Source organism: Buceros rhinoceros, unplaced genomic scaffold (genome assembly GCF_000710305.1).
Source record: "Buceros rhinoceros silvestris isolate BGI_N320 unplaced genomic scaffold, ASM71030v1 scaffold1623, whole genome shotgun sequence".
NCBI lineage: Eukaryota > Metazoa > Chordata > Aves > Bucerotiformes > Bucerotidae > Buceros > Buceros rhinoceros.
In genome coordinates, this window is record NW_010401639.1 from 26,703 (window position 1) to 43,332 (window position 16,630).

At 43.2% G+C, this 16,630-nt stretch overlaps 1 protein-coding gene across 1 annotated transcript in view; it reads left to right on the top strand.

The window, feature by feature from the left end:
• HOMER2 (homer homolog 2 (Drosophila)) overlaps nucleotides 1-16,630 on the top strand; it is a gene marked incomplete at its 5' end in the record, with an annotated part of 34,662 nt that overhangs the window by 3,353 nt on the left and 14,679 nt on the right. Inside the window, one exon of the mRNA XM_010132334.1 lies at nucleotides 14,323-14,454. Coding sequence (XP_010130636.1) covers nucleotides 14,323-14,454 — 132 coding nt within the window. The remainder of the gene's footprint in view (nucleotides 1-14,322; nucleotides 14,455-16,630) is intronic.

The following is a 16,630-nucleotide window of genomic DNA, read 5'->3' on the forward strand; positions in this document are numbered from 1 at the left end:
AGAAATGCCTGGTTGGGACGTGTGGAGGTGATAAAGATGGACATTGCAGCAGAGGAAAATGGGGCAGAAAGGTAGTAGAATAAAGGCAGGGAGGAGGGTGAAATCAAGAGAGCTTAAGAGAGGGATATGCAAGAGGGAGGCTTGTACTGGAAACCAGGAGACCAGTATGGTGGAGGTCAGCCAGTCAAGAGCACATGCCTTCCAGGTGCCAGGTTTCTTCTAAATCCTCCCAGCTCAGTGATGAAAAACCCCACTGAGATGCCTGGGGAGTCAAGCACTGAAAATTGGGAACCCTAGATTCAAAACAGCTTGTACCACTTTAATTCCTCGTGTTTGCACAGCTAGGAGAGAACAGGTATTATAATTCCTGCATCTTTCACAGAAAAACAGGTGCTGTGGACAGTAGCTTACAATTTAGAGGAAAAGGATTCACAGATACGATACAAGTATGTGCTGAATGGTCTTAACCAAGATACCATTATCAAACAAGGGAATAGATCAGAGAATCTTTTAATTACGTTATAACTGACTTGTATGTTGTCAAGAAAGTAATTTCACCATGATGTTTTAAGAAGTTTGTAGCCAGAGGCTGTTTAAACTGCAGCATAATGAATGCTAGAAGAAATGATGCAGTAAAATGCAAGGGCACACACTGATTCGGGGATAATGAGGCAGCTGGCAGACTTCACCGTATGAAAATGGCCAGGGTGGTGGGCAAAAGGTGAGATGGTGAAAAATGGTGAAAAACGACAAAATACGGAGATGATGCAGGGAGAATGTGGACTTGTAAATGTCCAGTTGCTGTGTAGTGTTTGGGGAAAGCCACACACAGGGCTCCTCATTAAAAGTGACCTACATAATTCTGCCTTTCAGAGGTGAGAAGAAAGTTTGAAAGCATGAAAATTACTCAGACCGATATCTGCCGTCATCCTCTGGCATAATGCATGGCATGTCCTAGTTGGTGGGTTTGTTTATTTTTTATAAATTGGAAATATAGACAAGGAGGAAAGGATGAGAACTTGTTTCTATATAGTACTTGAGGAGGAAATATAATCCCTCAAACAGGATGTTCAGATGTTGTATTGCTGCAGAACCTGTGATTGCAACAGCAGCATTTTCATCATTTGAGAAATAAGTTGTAAATAAGGAGCATAAACCTACCTTAAGTTAATAGCCATCAGTAAAATGTGTAGTGAGACGGTCTGAGATATCAGACAGCAAAGTGGCACAGCACGAGTTATCTCAGATGCTAGTCCTAAGTCATCTCTAAGTGAGATCCTTAAACAGATGACTAGAAAAATTAAAATCAGGGTTAAAAAGATGAAAAGATTGCAAGAGTGATTTTGGTAAATACATGATAGAGAAACAAAGAGTTTGTGTTTCAGAGAAAAATTGTTGGTTGACACTCATTCCCAGTTGCTACATCATTTAGAAGAGTTTATTACCTAACAACTACCTTGAATGTTGAAGACCAGCAGCTCAGCCGCTAACCTGAGCACAAGTGTGTGAAAGTATTGAAGGGACAACCAGAGAAATTGCTGTGCTGGGAAAGCAAAATCGGTGGGTCTATTTCTGAAGTAAATTGCAAATAGAAAGAATAAGAATATGGGCCCGTCTTGGCAGTCGGTGTTCGCAGGCTGTTCCCCGGCGAGGACACAGTGCATCGTATCGTGGGATGAAGCTGTGTGACTGAGTGGCACCTGTGCCTTTCAAGGGGCCCTATCACTGCGTGTCACGGCAAGAGCAGGCAGCGAGATTTCCAGCACAGAGTGACGCCGGCAGGGGCAGAGCCCCGGCAGCATGTGGTAGCAGATATTTAGGGAGGTAAGAAGGGGTGATACGTAAATCTGCTAATATTCGATGTATTTCTGGCTTTCTCAGTACCTGTACCAGTCCTAATTGCTACCTGATTTAATAGCTGCCCACCTTTTTAAGACCACGCTTTTTTTGTTCTTATGACTGGAGGTGGGTGTTCTCGGCACACGGAGAGGAAATTCGGAGTTCTTCCACTGCTGTGTTCAGAGGCTCAAAACAAATCATTTTCTTTGCCCGTGGAAATGGAATTATTTTAAGACATAGTTGTTTAAAATATCCTCAAGTTTATTGCCAAAAGGTGACTCTTAGGTTCAAGAAGCATTTCTTTCACAGGAGAAAAATTGCAAGGTATGGTAACACAGATGAAATTCCTTCGTCTGGCTAGTTCTTTATGGGGTGTTTTTTTTTTTCTTTCATTGACATAAATTCAGCCATTGAACAAATAGCAGCTTTTTCTCAGGGAAAACCTACCAAGTAATTTAGATATTACAAAGTTTTTGGTACCAAGCTGAAAAAGGCTTCTGGCAACGTGTACCTCGCCAGGGGCCTGTGTTGGTGTGGTGGTCTTTAACTGTGCCTCTAAGACCCCACGGATCTGATTTGCGATAACGGGTAGCAGAAGCGATGGCACCACCTCCTTCCCTCTTGGCAGTCAGAATATCAGCGTGTGTTCGCCTGACCCTGTGCTCAAGGAATTCGGTGGAGTGATATACTGTATTTTATATTTTCTTAATACCTATTTTTAAAAAAGTACCTACCTAAATCTTCAGGTCTAATAATTTTGTAGTGAATAATCAGAGGATGCTTTATAGCCTTGTGTAGCCAGAGATAAAGGGATGTAAAAGTACGTGACAAGTGACCTTACAAAGTGGTGAGTTACCTTTTCTTTTAATGTGGGTAGAGAAATCCTAAACCAAGTGCTATGCTCTTGAAAGGTGTGGGTGAGCATATATGTGTGTTTTGTCAAAGGGATGGAGATTCTTTTATTTCCAGCGTTGCCTGCCCTAGATTTAAGGACTGTTCGTCAGGAGTGCTCTGTGCATCCCGGCGGAGCGCGGTGCTGCTGGGGCAGCTGCCCTGTCCCTGCTGAAATGCCAACACCCCCCACTCTCACCCTGAAGATTATCGTGCTGACTGCAGCACTGGCAGGACTATGATTTCCAGAGAGCCCCTGCTAGTAAAATCTGATGAAATTAGCAGGAAATATTTTTACATTCCAGCTTCTCAAAGCGTTGTTCACTGCTGGGTAATTGAGAGGGATATAATTTTTTTTTCTCCAAAACTTTTTCTGCCAGCTCTTTTTTGCCCTTCTTGCTGTTTCTTCCAGGCTGGGTGGGAAATACCTTCTTTTCTGGTCATCCCAGAAAGAGTGCCAACTGTAAAACAGGGGTGTGGGTAGCTTGAGCTCGGTATTATTTACGGTTCTGGCACTGAGACCCAACATGAAAAGGACCTTTCATCAAAAAGGCAGCGTGTGACCCTTGTTCCTGCTTGAAGAGCCCAAAAGACATATCCCAGCTTAAGGGCGATGCCACACTAGGGTAAGCTGGTGGAAAGATGACCAGGTTTTGACCTCTGAAGTCTGAGTTGACTGACCCAGTATTCCTGCATTCCTGTCCATACCTGTCCACAAAAGAAACCTCCGTATGCCGTAAGAAAAGATTTTCAGTACTGGTTTGGCTGATTACTGTAATAAAGAAACTTGAGCATATTTGATGGCCTTCGTCTTCTCTTTATTGTAGTATGTTAAGTATTTAATGAACTATTGGAGCTAATTTCAACATGATGACTAGCACTCGAGATTATACTGGAACCATAAAAGAGAAATTCCAACAAATGGAACTAATTAACCTCCCACATAAAAGGAAGAACATCTTTTGAAATACAAAAACCTGGTGTAAAATACAATTTTAGTACATAATCCTGTCTTCCAGTATGCACACTTTGTGTTTATGTTACAATAAACATCTCATTGCTTTTATGCTAGCGAGATGACTATTAAGTAAAAACATCAGTTGTGGGTTTATGATCTTTATATATATGTCATATAAAGATAAGTAATTTATGTTCAGACAGAGCAACTGTAATAGTATCAGCGTGTATATACTGTGAATCTCTACTAGAGCCTTTAAAATAATTCGATGCCATTTTATCACTCTGATCAGGTGAATTTTCTTCGTCAGGCACCTGCAGCGTGAACTTCTTCCGGTCCAGATTTCTGAGCCCGTACAGAACAATAATCATCTGCCAGAAGCACGTTCTAGTACCAACTGCACTAAACAAAGTACTTTATAAAAAGATACCTGAAGAGTCTCTAGCCGCTTTTTGCAGTCCCCTTTGGGCTTGTTGTTATTGCGAATAACGAAGCTGGATCAGGCTGCTCTCTGAGAGGCAGCGGCTCCTTTCGTAGAGAAGTTCTCCTTCGTTTTGTACGATGAGCGGTTAAGAGCGGGAGAACTGTCCTGCCCTGAGTCATAGCGCACCAGCCTGACCTAAGCTGGAATTGTTCTCTCCCTCAGACGGTGAAACAACGTGCAGTAAATAATATTTTTAATAGCTATTTCCTGATTTCCTTTAAAGACAGTAGAGTTGTAGTGATGCAACTTGCAGGGTTTTTAGCACTGCTTTGGAAGGTTCAGGGGGAACTCTCAGCTTGAGGAACACCCGCCATCAGTGTGTGATACCGGTGCCTCCTAGCCAGACGTAGCTGCTCCGGTGAAGGCTGGGGTGCAGGTGCCAGGTCAGCAGCAGCCCTGCAGCTGGGGTGTGGGTCTAGCGGCAGGAGGGTGTCTGCAAGGGTGGCGAGTCAGGTGCCTCGAAGGTGCGGGAACACGAGTATTGGAGTTAGTGGAAGTTGAAGCAGGACAGATGCAAATAGGAAATGAAATGCACATTTTAAACTGAGGATCAGAGTGTGGGGTGAGCACACTGGGGTGTGCACTGGATCCTTCTGCTGCATAGACTAGGACTTCACATTCTTCTCAAAGACAAGAAGGAAAGGAAAGTAACAGTCCCCAATGATCTTAAAATATTTGTCTTGTTTATGTTTTTGCTGTACTTGGCTTGACTGAAGTTACTTTAGTTTTTGTTTCTCTAGATGTTAAAATAACTTGAGAACATTTTCTTTGGAATTTGGGGATGAAGAAATTCGATCATAGAGGAGAAGCAGACCTGTCAGCCAAGAATGAGCCTACCCACGTGCATCATCCTTTATTTGCTTAAGGTGAAACGAAGTGTTCACAAACTCAGGCTGGCAGGAGGTGCAGGATTTAATAATTGGGAGGATAGTACATTGCCTGGAGTTGTGTTGGTGGGAGAATCTTCAACAGTTGCCAAGGTTGGTGTCGATAGGTAGAGCTGGTAATGTTGGGTGTGCCTGTGTGGGCAGGTCTTGAGCGTTCAGAGGATTAAAAAAAATTAGCTAGGGCTTAACTGCAGTGGTGATTTCAGAATTGCTATTACTGGTGGAGATGAGCTGGGAATGGAAGGGAGAATTAAAAATGTTTGCACAGACAAGACCTGAGGCTTCAGGTGAAAGAGAGCTTGTCAAAAGATGAGAAACGAAGCAATGTAAACACCAGGAAATTTGGTGGGCCCCTTGAGACTGCATCAACCAGAAATCACGATCATCTGGTAAGGATGTGTTTAGGTTTATAAAAACGAAGAGTCTAGAGCTGTAGAACTCATATCACTTAAATGTTTCTATATTAATCTCTTTCCAAGTTATTAACTTTGAAATTTGGAAAATCCTCTCTTCATTGTCTGGATTATTTCTGGAAGTAAATCCTTCAGAAGCCGGTTAGTAAGCTTAGGAGAAAAGATAACAAAGTGCTGGCAACAGCTGTATCCTTGACGGAAGAACAGAAGCACATCTGCCACTGATCCTATCTGGCTCATTTTTCTGCTTTGAAGTACAGTGTGTGCATGTGCCACTGGCTCTGGGAAGACCACACACGACTGAGTCCAGGACATTGCAGAAACCTTTTCAGAAATCTTTTCAGAAATACAATGTTTTTACTCTTTAAAAACTAAAAAACCCGACTACAACAAAAAGGAAAATATAAAAATCCGTGCTAGAGGATTTCTTACGGCACCACTAACCAGCAAACAGGGAAACTTTGGTCAGGGTAGACTTTTCCTTTTTAAAACCTGTCCATAAAATTTCTCAGGGAAGCTCTGTAGAAGAAAGTGTTTCAGCACAGAAATGCCTCACACAGGGCTGTTTATGATCACCAGACTTGAGTATAAATATGACATCTGAACGTGCCGGAGATGTTAATTAAACCATATGATGGTATTGTAAAGAAACCTGGAGTCAAGCAAAAGATGCCTGGCTTAGGTCGTGGTCCTTGAACTTAGCAAAGCTTTTGCAGAGTCCTAAAAATAATCATGCCTGTAGTTAGGTGAAAATTTAGAAAAAACTCTAAGTTTTTAGTAACATCATCAACACAGGCACAACATGGTAGATTTTACAGCTGCTTTCCCTCACCTTTTTTGCTTCATTAGCTGATCAAATCAAAACCTTTGGGATGAGACTGAAATGGGCAAATTTATAAACGGCAAAATCTTCCATACTTGCTCACCAAACCCCAGGGAGCGCAGTGGTGCTCAGCTTGCTTGTAGGCGTTGCATTGTGCAGCTTTTTTCTTCCAAAAGAAATTATAAGGGGGGTGAGGAATCTTGTGCTCGAAGGTGAACTGAACACGTGCTCCATCCCCTTGAGTTTTTCACAGCCTCCTCCCAGGGTATTAGGCAGTTCCATCAAGAACTGCAATAAAAGCAGCACTGGTTAGCTGTTGGTTTCCTAATCTGGGGATTGCATTCCCTCTTTTTAAAGTTCAGCTACTGGAAGAAATAAAGAATAATTCCTATAAGCTGTGCTGTGTGAAACTCCAAGGATTGCTTGTCCACTGGAACAGCTATATAAATTATTTGTTCTCTTCTCCCCACCCTGCTGTAGTGCCAGAGGTATCAAATACATGGAAATCCCTATTCAGAGTTAATGTATCAGACATGCTAATCAAGACATGCCAGACGGAGTTTATAAATAAACTGCACTGCATTGTGTATTCTTAAAATTTGAGCATCAAACATAATTCAAGGCAATATTTTTCTAGCTTAAAAAAAAAAAAACCAAACAACAAACCCACACATCACTTCTTTCTTGATTCTGGGTTGCGAAGTCACATCTAATGGCACAGTGATTGTTAGATGGAAAGTGAGGAATAGTATCAATGACTGTCAACCATTAAATACTAGCTGAAGTCCAGAGCTAATTGTCGCTGAGGAGCAGACAAGATGACCATGAGCCCCAGCTCACCTAGCTTTATTTTCTACCTGCAAAACAAGGGATTTTGGAGGATGCAGAAGGATTGGTTTTTTCTGTAATCTCCTAGATACCTTGTATCTCCTGTTATGTTTGTGTATTGCTCCTGAGTGTTGCTAAACCTGGTTGACCTTCATTGTCATCTAACAGTGACCACTTTGAGGTGCTTTACAAGATGCCAAGTAGGTCCTGTCATTTCCTAGAAATAATGTACCTGCCCTTCTCAGCCATTCCCATGCCAAGGGACAGTTTTTCCAGATGTTAGAGGGGAAGCAGTGAGCTCTCCTATTGCTGACCACTCCTTGGGCTTTGTAGGTTGTTGACGAGTAGAGCAGTCTTCAATGATGCTGTGTGGCCATACCATTTCTGGCCTCTGCAAAGGGACCTTCAGGCTGTTGTCATACAGCTTGGAGGATGCAGAAGATGATTAGTGCTTAAGTGATTTGTCTAGGGTTGTGGTTATACTCTACGCAAAGGCTATATGCTTTTATTAAATCCTCCAAAGCATGAATGTGATATAACTGGGGGAGTTAATTGTATCTAATTCTAGATAACTCAACCTTCTCCCTCACCCCAATTTTAGTCACTAGGGAAAAATAAAGATCCTCAGCTGTATTCTTCTCTCTGTCTTCGATAAGTTAAAAGTCTTATTTCTCATGTGAAAATAACACAGAAGCATCTTGGTTTGTATATTTTGTAAGATGTTGCATGAAGTTCCTGGGTAACGGTTTGTTCCAGCAATAGAGGGTTTGAAAATCCTTCCTGTAGATTTTCTTCATGAAACAGCTGCTGGTGCCTTGAATCGTGTGGGTGGGTGGATGTGTGTGCTGTGCCTCAAAGGAAAAAAAAAATTCTAGTCAGATGTCAAAGCAAAAATAGGAGATTTAAGAGATTTAGACTGGGTGAAGGAGGCGGGAAGCCAAATCTGCAGAGATGTTAATTACCTTGGGAAGAAAAGGAGTGCAATGGAGTAGGTGTAGCGGGAGATGTACTTAATAGAAGTCGCATAATCATGAACCCACTTTCGTTGCATTTAGACAGGTTCTCAGTGAGGGCTTTACAACAGAAATACTTTACCAGAGGAAAAACAGTTATTAGTCTTTTTGTTGAAGAGAGGGGGCTATTTTTACATCTCTTTCCATGAAGGAGGACAAACCTGTATGATTTTTGTTTGGTTTGCTGGCTTTTGGGGTTAAAATAAACCTCATCATTCATTGAATTATCCTGGGGACTCAAGGTGGTGCAAGGTTAAAAAAAAGCTATGTGCGATGGTAGAAGTGGCCCTTTTCCCTGTAAAGCAGGCAGCAGCAGCATGTGAGATACTTTATCCATAAAAGGTGAGTCTTCCGTCTGCAGAGGGAGCTGAGGTTGGGAAGTAAGCGTTTTGGCCATCAAGTCCTCCGCAATTGCAAGGCTTCGTGGCATTTTTCTCTTCGCAGAGCGCAGATAAATCACTGTGGTTCCACTTCCGCTCTCTGCTCCCACAGAAACACATGACGTAGCTATGGAAGCTTTTGGAGTCCGTTGATGGGCGAAACAGCTACTGTCCTGGTTGCCTGGATAGAACAGAAACTCCTGGAGAGCAGTGGCTGGCCAGGATTACTAGCACTGTAGTGATAAAACGATGGGTAACCAGAGCAAGAGGCTGGTAGTGGACTGCTGACTGTTGCCTGCCCTGTACTCTGCCCCTCCTGTCATACATAAATGATGGAGTGGAGCAGCAGGAACAGCAAAACAGAGAAACCCAGTGCTCTGCTTATCGTATGTTTACAGCGCTCCCGATCTCATTAATCCATCCCCTCAGCCTGTCCCAGGTAAAGCACCGTGTACATGTCAGGTGCAGCAGATAAAGCCAAGCTAGAACAAATGCCGTTGCTATTTTCAGTTTTCCCAGCCTTTTTTTTTTTTTAAGGACCTTCTACAAAGGCTTAGCAGAAAGGGTGGGAAGAAAGATTTGATCGCGTCTGCTGGCCTTGATTTGTAAAACAACTATAATTAATCCTCGTGCGTTACAGGTTCACTTATTTTGGCCAAAGGCTATTCGTTCTTTCATCCCCAAGTTCTTACGCTGCTCTGAGCATGTCTTCGTGCTGCTCCTGCTTTACTCTGTTTGGTGCCCTCAGCAAAGGACTCTTTTTCCGTTCAGTAGCACTGTCTGGGTTATGTGCGTGTGTGTTTGTGCTGGCTTTGTAGGACTAGAAATGAGATCATCAGTTTATTACAGCAACATAGCGGTGAGACGATGTTACAGCTAAGCCTAGAAGCTCTCAGCAGAGGTAGGAAGGATGGTACCTAGCAAAGGATAGTGCCAGTTGTGGAAACATAGATCGGTTAATTCCACAAGGGAGTTGCTGAGCATTTGGGATAGAGAGTTTCTCTGCAAATCCAGATGAGTCTGTCTCCTCATCTTCACATCCAGTGTCACAAACCCTTCCGATTGATGTCGGCTTGATGAGCTGGAAGAACCTGCTGAGCCTGTGATAGCGGTGGCCAGAGGATTAGCAGTTTCTTTGTCTCTTAAATTCCCTTTTTAGACTGGGTTGCATCTTTATTGAAGATTAGCAGCCTGGTGGGTTGGGAAAATTAAATTTCACAAGGGCTGCAGACTGGAAAGTACATATTCAGAGGTGTGAAAATGAAACGGGGAGGTTTTAATGTAGTGACTTCTTAATGAGTGGATCCTGTGGCCTCGAGCCTTGGGGCTTTTCTGGAGGTGAGGCTACTTCAGAGTAACAGGTGATGTGAATTTAAAGGGGAAATTCCAGAACAAGTCCTAATCTGGCGTTCTGGCAGCATAAGGTGCTCTTTTCTGATTTGATTTTATTTAATGCGGTGCTAAAATATATTTGCTAATATATTCATTAGCTGCTCATAGCTGTCATTTCGGGTTTTTTCCCAGGTAGAGACGCTTGCGACAGGGCTGGCTGAATTGGGTTATTGTCGACTCATCAGAGGAAAGCATCTTGGCCATTTCCTGCTGGCACATTGTCCCTTCTCCTCGGGGCTGTGCCAGTGGCTCTGCCAAATGCCCGCCATGCCCGCTGCTCTCCTTCCCTTGGAGCTGAGCTTGCTCTCATCTCTGCTCTTCCCTCTTGCAGAACTGGCAAGGCAGGGCTGATGTGACCAGGGCACGCGCTGTGAGCCAAGCCAGCCAACCCGCCGTGTGCTGCTCCAGCTCCGCTCCCTCTGTCCTCCAGCCAGCTGACATGCGTGCTCACCTTACGTTACTGAAACGGTGGCTTGGGAAAATAAATTTTCAGGAGCCACATCATTTTTTTTCCTCTTTAGCGTGCTGTTGTGTTGGGGGGAGTGTGGGAGGGGAACTCTTTAAATACTCGAAGCATCCCCTAGAAGAAATGTAAGCTGAATACACGGGCACTGCTCATATATTACAGGCAGCATGAGCTGCCAATAAATTTTTTTTCCATCTACGCACTCAGGTCATCTTGTGACCTCTCCCTGCTTGATTTATTTGGCAGTTTCTCCATGTGGGAAGGCAGTGGGATGGGTGTGTTACAGCCTATGAATGTTCTGCTCTACACCAGCTGATTTGCATTCACTTTTATCTGATGAATATACCCTGAGTGTTTCCAAATGTCTGGAGTCGTTTCTGGTTGATGTAGCGCTACCTTGTACTGTGAACATTCTGTATCATCTTCTAATAAAAATTTAGATCTGTCAGGATTGTTTTTCTCCCAGAGGAAGTGAAATTAGTATGTGATTTTGTTTGGCTTATGCAGGTGTATCAGGAATGTTTGCCATCTGATAGGCTTGCATGTAGATGAGAGCTAAGGCGGATTTTTTTTTTTAACCGCATGTAGACAACTCAGTATGATGAATGAGTTTGTTATTCTGTAAGGTGCTTATTGTATTATGCTCCTCATCGCCTTTGTCTTTAGGGAGAACTCTTTAACCACTTCAGGGATTGATTGCATTTGATTAGAGGCTAGTTTGTCTTTTGAATCCATTATCCTGGATGAAAGTCCGTGGGTTTATTCTGTTTTCTGAGGCAGCCGGAATTGCACTATGTGCGTATTATACAAATGGGGACCAAATGCAAAGTTACTTCGTAAGCGCCCGCTTTAACTGATGAGTGGCCTTTTCTTATAGAATTATAGTACTGGATTGCAGGTAGGGGTGGAAAAGAGCCTGTGGGCACATGCTGCCCACAGCAGCTTTCAAAAAGTGCCCCTTCCTTTCTATGCCCTTCCTCTCGGCTCTTTCTTCCTTTGTAACTTGAAAATTCTGACTCATCCTTTAATGAAGAAAGAAAAATTTCCCTGTTTGATTGAACTTTCCTGTTGTGGTGGCCACAAACGCTTCCCTGCCTTCTGCCCCAGCTGGAGACCTTCTGCCCAGGGGGTGGAGGAGTGGTGGGGAGTACTTCCCTTCTGGTCTCACGTAGCTGAGAGTGAGCCAGCTTTGGGGGGATGGGGACAGGCTGGGTTACCCAACGGGAGCGCTTGAAAGTCTCACTTTTCATTGTTCTTTGAAATCATAATACCCTTCTTTTCTGTGAAACACAATCAACATGATTGTTCCCTGGCCAAAGTAGTGTCTCTGCTCTGAAATGATGCCCAGGTTTACAAGGGAAGTGAATATACAGGCTGATGCTCCCACAGTTTAATGTGACGGTGTCTTCTTGTGAGTGTGATGGTCCAGCGGGGTAAGGATGGGGAGGAAGACTGGGTGGCGAAGTGCGATGTACCTGCAATATCCAGCTCCTCTGAACTGTTTCCATGAGCTCTGATTTAATCTCCTAAGCATCTATGTAGGTTTTCACTTGTGTGTTGGAACGAGGCATTTATGAAGTGCCTGACTGACAGAGGAGGATTTAAGGGGAAAAAAGGTAGAGCAGCTTCCAGGCAGTTTCACTAATTGCAGCTTATTATAAATTTAACAGATGAACTGTCAGTTTCTTAAAGGTGTGTGATCACCACAACCTTTTCTTGCTTTCTGTGCTGGCTATAGAAGAGAATTAACCCCTGAAGCGCTAAGCTACTGTGCTGCATTTCATCGCTCAGTAAGGTGTTCCTTGGTTACAATTTCCAGGCTTCGTTATTCCTTTCGTCAAGCCTTTGATAATGTTGGACTGTGGTCTAAAAGATATCTTTGATGTGGTTTTTTTTTATGTCTGTATTTACTCAGTGGTTATGTAGGAGGTGTGGAAGAATTTTATTCTCTGAGTTTGCGTGCAGTGAGTGAAACTTTTGCTTTTCAATAAAATGGGTCATTTTATTAGTTTTGCCCCATGTTTGCCTAGTTTGGTGGGCACAGTAGTACTGAAATAACGCTTTTTATCACTTGGAATCTCTGGGCATTCAGTAGCTTCTAAAATAAATTCTGTAACTTGAGAAGCTAAACATTTGTAAGTAGTTAATCTGTGTGATAGAAGTTTTATAAAGGAGAAACATACACATAGCACTTCCCTTTAAGTTTTCGGAAAGCACCCTGATTTTCTGGGTGGGCAGAAGGTTTTCCTCCTGTTCTTGTCACACCCTGTGTCATACAATCCTCATATCGTCATACCCCCTTGGCATTGTCAAAACCCTACAAAAGATCTTTGATTTTTTAAAAAATTAATATCTCTGAAATCGCACTTGGATTTTATATTGGCTGCGTTTCTGTTGTGCTGGAGGAGAGCACGTCTGGGCAGCTTTGCTGATACCTCTTGTCTGTCACCTGGCCACTCAAACCTATGTTTTGACCCTGAAAGCTGATGTCTGTATGGTGAGAGTTGGCCAGCGCCGGCTGTGGAGTCACCTCTCCCCCTTTCTCACCCGGTTTATTCCCATGCAGAAAAAACAATTCCAGGGTTACCGGCCCCCTGGCCCTCCTCTGGTTTTTTCCTTTTGGTGAAACTTCCAGTGGTAGGAAATGGCAGAAAATCACATGTTTATTTGAAAGTAATGATGCAAGGAGAGGGAGCCACTGAAACTGAGCAATTTCGAAGAAAGCAGGTAAAAGCTTCAGCACAGAGGTCAGAAGTCAGGAGAGGATGGAGGCAAGTAAAGATCTTTCTCTGGTAAATTTAATTCACACTTTTTGCTAAATGTAAATGATAGCTTAGGAAAAAAACTGCTTGTAATACATAGTAAATGATGTTGCCAGGATACTTCCTGATCATGTTAATTAAACTGTCCCACAGATTTGGCTTAATTACTGTATAATTTGCATATTGGAAACGATGGTACACATTACTAAAGAAAGCTCCTATTCTCTTAGCAGAAAGAACATCGTACATTAATTAATTTCCAGGGGAAGGAGTCTCTAGACTCATATAATGATGTGTCTTGAAAATAAAGTTAAGATTTTGATAATTAACTGACATATATCTCATTCCTTTTTGCAAGATTACATTATATGCTTGTTCCACTAAGTTCCTTAGAGACCTCATCCCAACAGCCTCCCTCTTGTTGGCTATTTCTTTAATTACAAGAGCCACTGCTGCTTTCAAGGTTGCTGATGGGGAAGCAGATGTTAGTTAACTTGTGTGAAGTGACAGAGTGTTTGTCTGGGGGCTCACATCTGATGCTGCATGCACGTTGTCGGTCATGCACTTCACCACCACGACCCCCCAAGTTAAACTCACTATTAAGCTCTCAGTTGCTCCTTGTCTGTTTTGTTGTTATATAGGTTGGGGTTTTTTTTTTTTAATTTCTGGCATGTCTCTGGCATCCTACTTGTGGAGGCCCAAGGTCAAGTGGCAAAATGCAGAAATATCTCTTTGCTCTTCCAATCTGCAGGCAGGTGTTGCTGGTGGACACTCTGCTTGGAGGCCTCGGGCCATCCTGGGTGCCTGGCAGTAGCATCCATCCTGGGTGGTGGAAGTAGCCTTGTGACTTTGTAATGATGCTGAAGAAAGAGGATTTTGCATCTGCATTTCTGCCAGGGCAATGTTCTAGCTCCTGTCCCTACTGCTGCTTTGAGTTCAGTGACATTCCTGCAGCCGTGTTTAACTGCAGGATCAAGATAGTGCTTTGGAAAAAGAAGACAAAGCATCAGAATTCCTGTGTGAAGTAAGATAAGGTAGAAACTGTTTTGGTTTGGGAAAAAAAGTCTTTGACTACAGTGGTTTCCCAATTTAGACTGCTAATTGCTCTGGATGATACCGTTGCTAGGATATGCATTTCTGATGTGGCTTCTACTTTTTAATTCTTTTCTGATCTGTTTTTGAACAGGTGATCATAAACAGCACCATCACACCTAACATGACCTTCACTAAAACATCACAGAAGTTCGGCCAGTGGGCGGACAGCAGAGCAAATACCGTGTTTGGTTTGGGCTTTCCCTCCGAGCAGCAGCTAACGAAGGTAACGGGGCTCACCGACTTCTGCAAAGGCTGTCTTGTTTCTTATTAAAGGAGAACAGCGTGTACCCCTACGACCTCTTCTGAGCTGCATGCTTCTGCAAGTCCTCTTCATCCGTGCAAGCTGCCCATCTCCTGTAATTGCCTCATGCCTCGGTATACAGGAGCGGGCAGTATGGCAAACACTGTAGTCAAAACCGGGGATTAACTCTGACCACTGATGATGGTACTAGTGAGGCGATTTAAACGGCGTCTTGCCCAGCGTTTGTGTTTTCAGCTGTTTACAGAAACAACCTGAACTCTGTAGTAGTTTTTGGCATCTCCCTGGCCTGTGTGCTCATTTCAGCTGGAAGTGGCACCAAAAGAAAAGGGGAGCACTGATACGCCAGGAATGCTGGCATTAGGGCTGCCGAATGTGTCTGAGGGAAGCGAGGTGCTGTACCAGCCTCAGAAAGGAGCATTCTGATGACTTGCTGCTGTTGGTAGCTAACCCTGGGCTTGCCCTTGTTTTGCAGGTATCACTGTTGGTGGGGCTGTGCTCTCAGGAGGCTCAGTAAACTGATCTGGGTTAAAATAATGCTGCATTTTTGGCATTTCAGCTCAGCGGTGTGATGTGTAGCCCTGACCCAAAGCTGCTTCATGACAGACCTGAGGAGGTGACAGTGAGTCGTAGCAGTTACAGAGGGATGAGTAGTTGGGGAGGTCTGGCGCCAGGTTTGGTGGCAGAGCTGCCTCCCTCAGAGGGCAAACCTGGCCTGGGTTTGGTACTAATGCAACACTTCCCGGCAGCAGGCACTGGCTGCAAGAGCAGGCTTGTGAAGTCCAGAGCTGCCTCTTGTCATGAATAACGAACAGTCTCAAATACATCCTCTGTCATTAGATTTGGGGTCTTGCCAAGTCCTCGCCAAGCAGCTGAGATGTTTGTTGGTTCATGTAGTGAAAAACAAACCCTATTTATCTATGACATAGGTGACACCTGAAGCATGGCTACTTGGCTCTGGGTTTTGTCAGTTAACTCACATTGTGTCCTTGGACATGGCACACAGGCTTTCGTGTTGCTGTCCTCCTCTGAGCTTTGATAACAAAAGAACCAGGAGAACAAGATGTTTCTTGTAAGTGCCTCAAATACCAAAGGCAGGCCATTGCAACAGGAGTTTTCTATTAGCTGAGTTGTTATAGGAATTTATTTTACTAAGTCTGTCTGACTGAGTTCTTTTTCAGTTTCCAGAGAACTGCATTTCTTTGCAAGTATTTCTTAAAAGGTAAAGCATATTTTGCTTTTCACGTAACATTATTTTTGGACTTGGGATGTCCATAAAGGTGCCATGGCAATAGTCTGCTCTTCTGGGATGCTAAGGCCACCCAACTGATCACATGCAAAACTGTTTTTTAAAAATGAGTTGCTGGTGATGGTTGTGTCTTATGATGCTTACTCAAGTGTGGAGGACTTCTCATTTTACCTGTGCATATTCTCTACTCCTGTGGCAAAGAGGTGTTTATAGCAGCTAGTAAGTAGTATGGAAATACAGGAGGATTAAGGTGGACCTGGGGGAATGGTTTGGTTTGAGTAACAGATAATCATGATACAATGCGACCTTTGGACACCAAATGAAAGAATTAGCACCATTGGATAGTTATTTTTAATCTCAAGTTACTGAAGTCGCAGCTCTGCAACAAGAGTACCTCATGGTACCTCAGTGCTGGCCAGGGGTAAACATGCAAAACACTGTGCAAAGCAATGGGACAAAGGTATCCCATAATCATCCATGCTCCTCAGTTTAATTATTAAACTATTCATAAGAAAGATCAGAGATGGTGGAGCAATCGTATGTACAAGAGTATTGGGAATAGTAAAATCAAATTTCACTTTATGTTGGTGTCTTTATATTCTTATAAAAGATATAAATTAGAGCTTGCTGGTTTTACTGGAAATAATCAAAGCTTTTAGTCAGGAATTGGAAGGACACACTAAATCTGCACTAAACAAGAGATCCATAGCCCTGGGTTTAAATAAATAGATAGATAAATTAAGCAGAAAAATGTATGCTGAAAACAATGGCTTGTAGGGAGACCAGAGAAGAGGTTAGCACACCTAAAAAAGTCTGCGTTTTTAAGTATCTTGGCTGGCCTAACGGAGGATACTGCCTCTTTCTAATGTGTTGCTTCTCTTGAGATACTTA